At 46.8% G+C, this 4,930-nt stretch overlaps 1 protein-coding gene across 1 annotated transcript in view; it reads right to left on the bottom strand.

The window, feature by feature from the left end:
• The window catches only part of LOC137432932 (proteasome subunit beta type-7), a 22,244-nt gene extending 18,799 nt beyond the window's left edge, over positions 1–3,445 (bottom strand). The window contains exon 1 of the mRNA XM_068125254.2: positions 3,309–3,445. Coding sequence (XP_067981355.1) covers positions 3,309–3,370 — 62 coding nt within the window. The 5' untranslated portion in view covers positions 3,371–3,445. The remainder of the gene's footprint in view (positions 1–3,308) is intronic.
• Positions 3,446–4,930: the final 1,485 nt, after the last annotated feature.

Genomic DNA, 4,930 nt, shown 5'->3' with positions numbered 1-4,930 from the left:
ATGTGAGCACGCAGCAAATAGCTGGGTTAAAAGATGCTGTGGTATTTAGCATTGCACTTGAGCGTGGACGTGAATGACATACCACGTTTGGCAGTCATGGCAAGATACTGTGATTCGACTGTAAGAGAGGAACTCTGCTGCTTAAAGCCAATGTTTGACACAGCAAAATGTGAGAACACAGCCAAGGTGTTTATGGAACATTTTGAGGAGCGAGGGATTGACTCTACCCAGAACTCGAGGACGAGAAGTGGGTTGTCAAACTTATGTTTCTCACGGATATTACAGGACACCTCAACGAGCTCAATCTCTGACTGCAAGGTGCAGGGCAAACTGTTTTGGACATCTTCGACACATGGACGACTTTTGTCGACAAGCTAGCAATCTTTTCAAGCGATGTTGCTACCGCTACTTCAGACACATAAGGGAGCTGTCCTCGCAGCACAGCATCAGCACCGCTGAAATATGCAAATACATGAGCGAGCTTGAGTCGGAGTTCACAACATGATTTGGGGACTTTCAGAAGTATGGACCCATGTTCTCTTTCTTGATCAAGCCAGACAGCTTTGATGGACACGAATTTTATTTATCTCTGATAGACTGATTGGATACACAGGACATGGAAATGCAGCTGATTGAGCTGAAGAGTTCAACACTGTGGGTGACGAAGTTTGCAGAGCTACGGAAACAACTAGAAACCACGGCAGTGCAAGATTACGGAACCTGCATCTTCACCTGCTGGACATCCGTGCCGAAGAAGTCCAGCTGTCTCCGGAACATTGCAATGGCTTTGCTGTCAGTCTTCGGGTCAACGTACCTCTGTGAGCAGATATTCTCACACACGAAGAACGTGCTCAGCCCCTCCCGCAGTCGTTTGACAACCGACCACTCCGAAGCATGTGTGCAACTTAAAGTGACTAATTACAACCCCCAGATAATGGAGCTCAGCAAAGGAAAGCAGGGCCAGGGATCACACTGACTGGTAGGCATCTGTTTATTTGTAGTACACATGGGTTTGCATATGTAGCTGTTTGTCCATCTCTTTTTTTCCAACTCAGATATGGATGTTTTCATGAGGATGGCAGCATTCTTGCATAGTACTGGTATTTCTGTTTGATACACTTTATTCTCCCTTTTTGAAATTTGTTCCCAATGCAATACTTTGTAAATGAGTTACTGAAAGCAGTGTTTTGAAATGGGGTCCGTGCATATAATTTGTAACCTCATTGGGGACAAATTTTACAATGATAAAATGACAATTACAATGTCCTGATTATGAGATAAATGTTTCTTTAAAATGTTGTTGCTATGCATGTAGCCTGTATGGATGTTGTTGCTATGCATGTAGCCTGTATGGATGATGTTGCTATGCATGTAGCCTGTATGGATATTGGATGTTGTTGCTATGCATGTAGCATGTATGGATGGAATAAAATTCCATGTCTGTTGGAAATATTTTTTTGATGTGGTGTCATAATTAAACTTAATGTTAAACTTAATGTTGATATGACACACTAATTAACAATAACATTTCAAACTGGCACTTCATGTCAAAAAGGTTGCCGACCCCTGCCCTAGAGGTACGCACACTCACCGCTAAGCTGTCTGACCTGTGTTTGAATCTCAACCCAGCTATAAACTGCCATCCTGGTGTTTCGCAGGCAGGGCGAGGGGTCATTGTGTGCGCCATCCCTCGGATGGACGTCATCCATAACTTTTTAAGATATCCTGCTATTTGTTGGTTTTAGTCCTACCTCCCAATGGTGAAGAATCACTTAAAAATTAAATAATTCTCATATCCGAATCCATATTTAGATCTTCACCAAAATCGAATTGAATCGTCCTCGTCACACATCCAACATGTCTGCCAAGTTTCGTCCAAATCCTTCCACAACTTTTTGAGATATCCTGCTATGTATCGTTTTTGGCCCCATATCCTCATGGTGAAGAATCCCTTAAAACCTTTTTACTAGCTGGATCCGAAACTGGATCTGTCAGTGGGATACAAATCTAGTTTTCAGGAGTATATCAAGAATACCGACGTATCATTTGCCCCAATGCAGTGATGTGTTTTCCGGACTTATCTCGCCACCATTAAACACATATCGATGCATGAAGAGAACTAGAACGGCACTCAGTAGAGCTCATACCTCCACCAGGCTGAACAGTTTATGTTTTGTATTCCACTGACAGGAGCAGATCTGGATTCGGACCTAAACCAAAATCTAATCAGCTTGTTCTCGTCACCAAAGCAACTCGTCCACCAAGTTTATTCATAACTCGTCCATAACTTTTTTTTTTAATATCAATTTATATATCGCTTTTCACCCGATCCGTCAATGGTGAAGAATCACTTAAAAATTAAATAATTCTCATAGCCGATTCCATATTCAGATCGTCACCAAAATTGAAAAGATTAGTCCTTTTCATACACACAACCTCTCCACCAAATTTCGTCCACAACCTTTTGAGATATCCTGCTATATATAATTTTTTGCCACATCACAATGCGAAGAATCGCTTAAAAAATTATACTAGCCGGATCCGAATACAGATCTTCACCAAAATCGAATCGATTCTTCCTCGTGTCTGTCTGTCTGTCACACACACACACACACACACACACACACACACACACACACACACACACACACACACACACACACACAGCCTCTTCACCAAGTTTCGTCCAAATCCGTCCATAATTTTTGAAATATCCTGTTCACAGACAGACAGGGGTGAAAACATAACCTCCATCCACCTTACCTTAGGCTTAGATGTCGGAGGTAATTGGGTCCATCAAAGTCCAGCGCAATGGTTGCCAACACATGGTAGTCTGTCCAGCCTCTATTTCTACTCTATGTCCGTATAAATAGCACGTACCATTATTCAAGTCTTTGCTGTGACTCGACTGGAGGTCTGATTCGAACTGCCGAGTTCGCAGACTGAGGGCGGACATTCCCACCATGAAACCACCGAGTTGGGATATCTTCCATTAAAATTTAAATGTTTATTTATATCAAGCTATTTAAGCTAAAATCACTCATTTTCCTTGTTTTGTGTAATAATGGTAAAACACTTCATGAATGAGCTCTCTCGGACTAGGAGGATACACCTGTGGCTTTACCCCCACATATTCATTCATCAAGACAAAGCATGAACACACTAGGCCCAGGTATTCGCATTTGCAACGTCATCGCCAAAGAACAAGCCCTTATCCGTGTCCAATTGCCATTCACACATACACGGTATAAACTGGGACAGCAATTCGAAAACACATCTACACGACCCACATTAACCAGACCACTCACCGCCTGCAGTTGTCAAAGCAAAATCCTCCTCTGGGCAGCTCACATACATTCACCGACGCCATACTGCTGAGGTGAAGGCGAGACCGCTATCATCTACGTCACTTCCGGTATAAAAACGAAACGTTTCCTCAATAAACTTAAATTATGATTTATAAAGCTAGGTAAGATTTAACTACATTAATGACACAGTATAGAACAAAAACAAACAGAACGAAGACGTAAGTAACTTGACCAAACTACTTCCCGAGGTGGACAGCACTCTGAAACGACGAACTAACTCCTCCCGACCTATACACCGCTACATAACGACAAACCAACTACTCCCGATGTGTACACCGCTCAATAACAACAAACCAACTACTCCCGATGTGTACACCGCTCAATAACAACAAACCAACTACTCCTGAGGTGTACACCGCTCCATAACGACAAACCAACTACTCCTGAGGTGTACACCGCTCCATAACGACAAACCAACGACTCCTGAGGTGTACACCGCTCAATAACGACAGACTAACTACTGAGGTTTACACCGCTTTGAAACGACAAAACAACTACTCCCGACGTGTACACCGCTCACAGAGTTCTTTAAATAAAGAAGAGTGCGCACATATCACGTGACCCTGTGCCGTTTAGAAGAGTAAGCCGCCATTACCAAAGAGGGCAAATCAGCGCTGTTTACGTCAGCCGCCCTCGACATTGAAAACACCGCGACGGTCCAGTTTTGTTGATGTTTTACCGCATGTGATGTACTAAGCTTCAACAATATTGCTGCCAAAATGCCACAGGCCGTTTGGCGTTGCTACAACAGAAGAAATGTAGGGATTGTGGTGCGCACACACGACTCGATTGCCAGAGAGGTAGGCCACAACGCGTTGGGATAACAAAGAGTCTTTATTCCAAGCTCGCACTTCAGCAATGGGCGGGCTGCGGGTTCGAGCTTAGAGCCCGCATATATGTCCCGAGGCCACGCCTTGGCCCCGGGCGTGGCCGATCGGCCGATAGGTGGGGCTTGCATTACAGTTCCCCGCCTGGACGTTCGCGCCACCTGCTGGTGCGCTGAATTATTGTCCCTTGTGTCCGCCACACGCGCCCCCCCAGAATTCCCGCGCACTTGAAGGGTGAGTTTGCGGGAAAGCCGGATGACCCGGCCGAAATGCCCCCTGGCGATGGGTGCAGGGCTGGGGGGTAGCGGGACGGCGGGGCTGGGGGGTGCTGGGGGTCCGACCGCCGTGGGGCGGCCTCGACGCGGAGGCAGAGCTGCTTGCGGGTGGTCCGGATCGAGGTGGGCCGGCTTGAGGCGGTCCACGGAGATGCGATCCGGGGCACCGCCGATGTCGATGGTGAAAAATTTGTCCCCGGTCTCCAGCACGCGGAAGGGCACGTCGTACGGGGGCGTAGCGGTGCCCGGTGGGCGTCGTGCCGGACGAAGACGTACTTTGCCGTGCGAAGCTCCGGGGCGACGTGGGAAGGCGGGCAACCGTGGTGTGCCGTCGGCACCGGGGCGAACCTCCGGGCGGTCTCCTGAAGGGCGGAGCGCTGTTGCGCCACGGACAAAGGAGCCGTGGAGTCGGGGATAAATTCGCCCGGTACCCGCAGTGGTTGCCCGAAGACCAGCTCCG

The sequence above is a fragment of the Myxine glutinosa genome, chromosome 8 (assembly GCF_964187855.1).
Source record: "Myxine glutinosa chromosome 8, kmMyxGlut1.1, whole genome shotgun sequence".
NCBI classification, from domain to species: Eukaryota; Metazoa; Chordata; class Myxini; order Myxiniformes; family Myxinidae; genus Myxine; species Myxine glutinosa.
The sequence above is the reverse complement of the archived record's forward strand: the minus strand, read 5'-3'. Positions and strand labels throughout refer to the sequence as shown.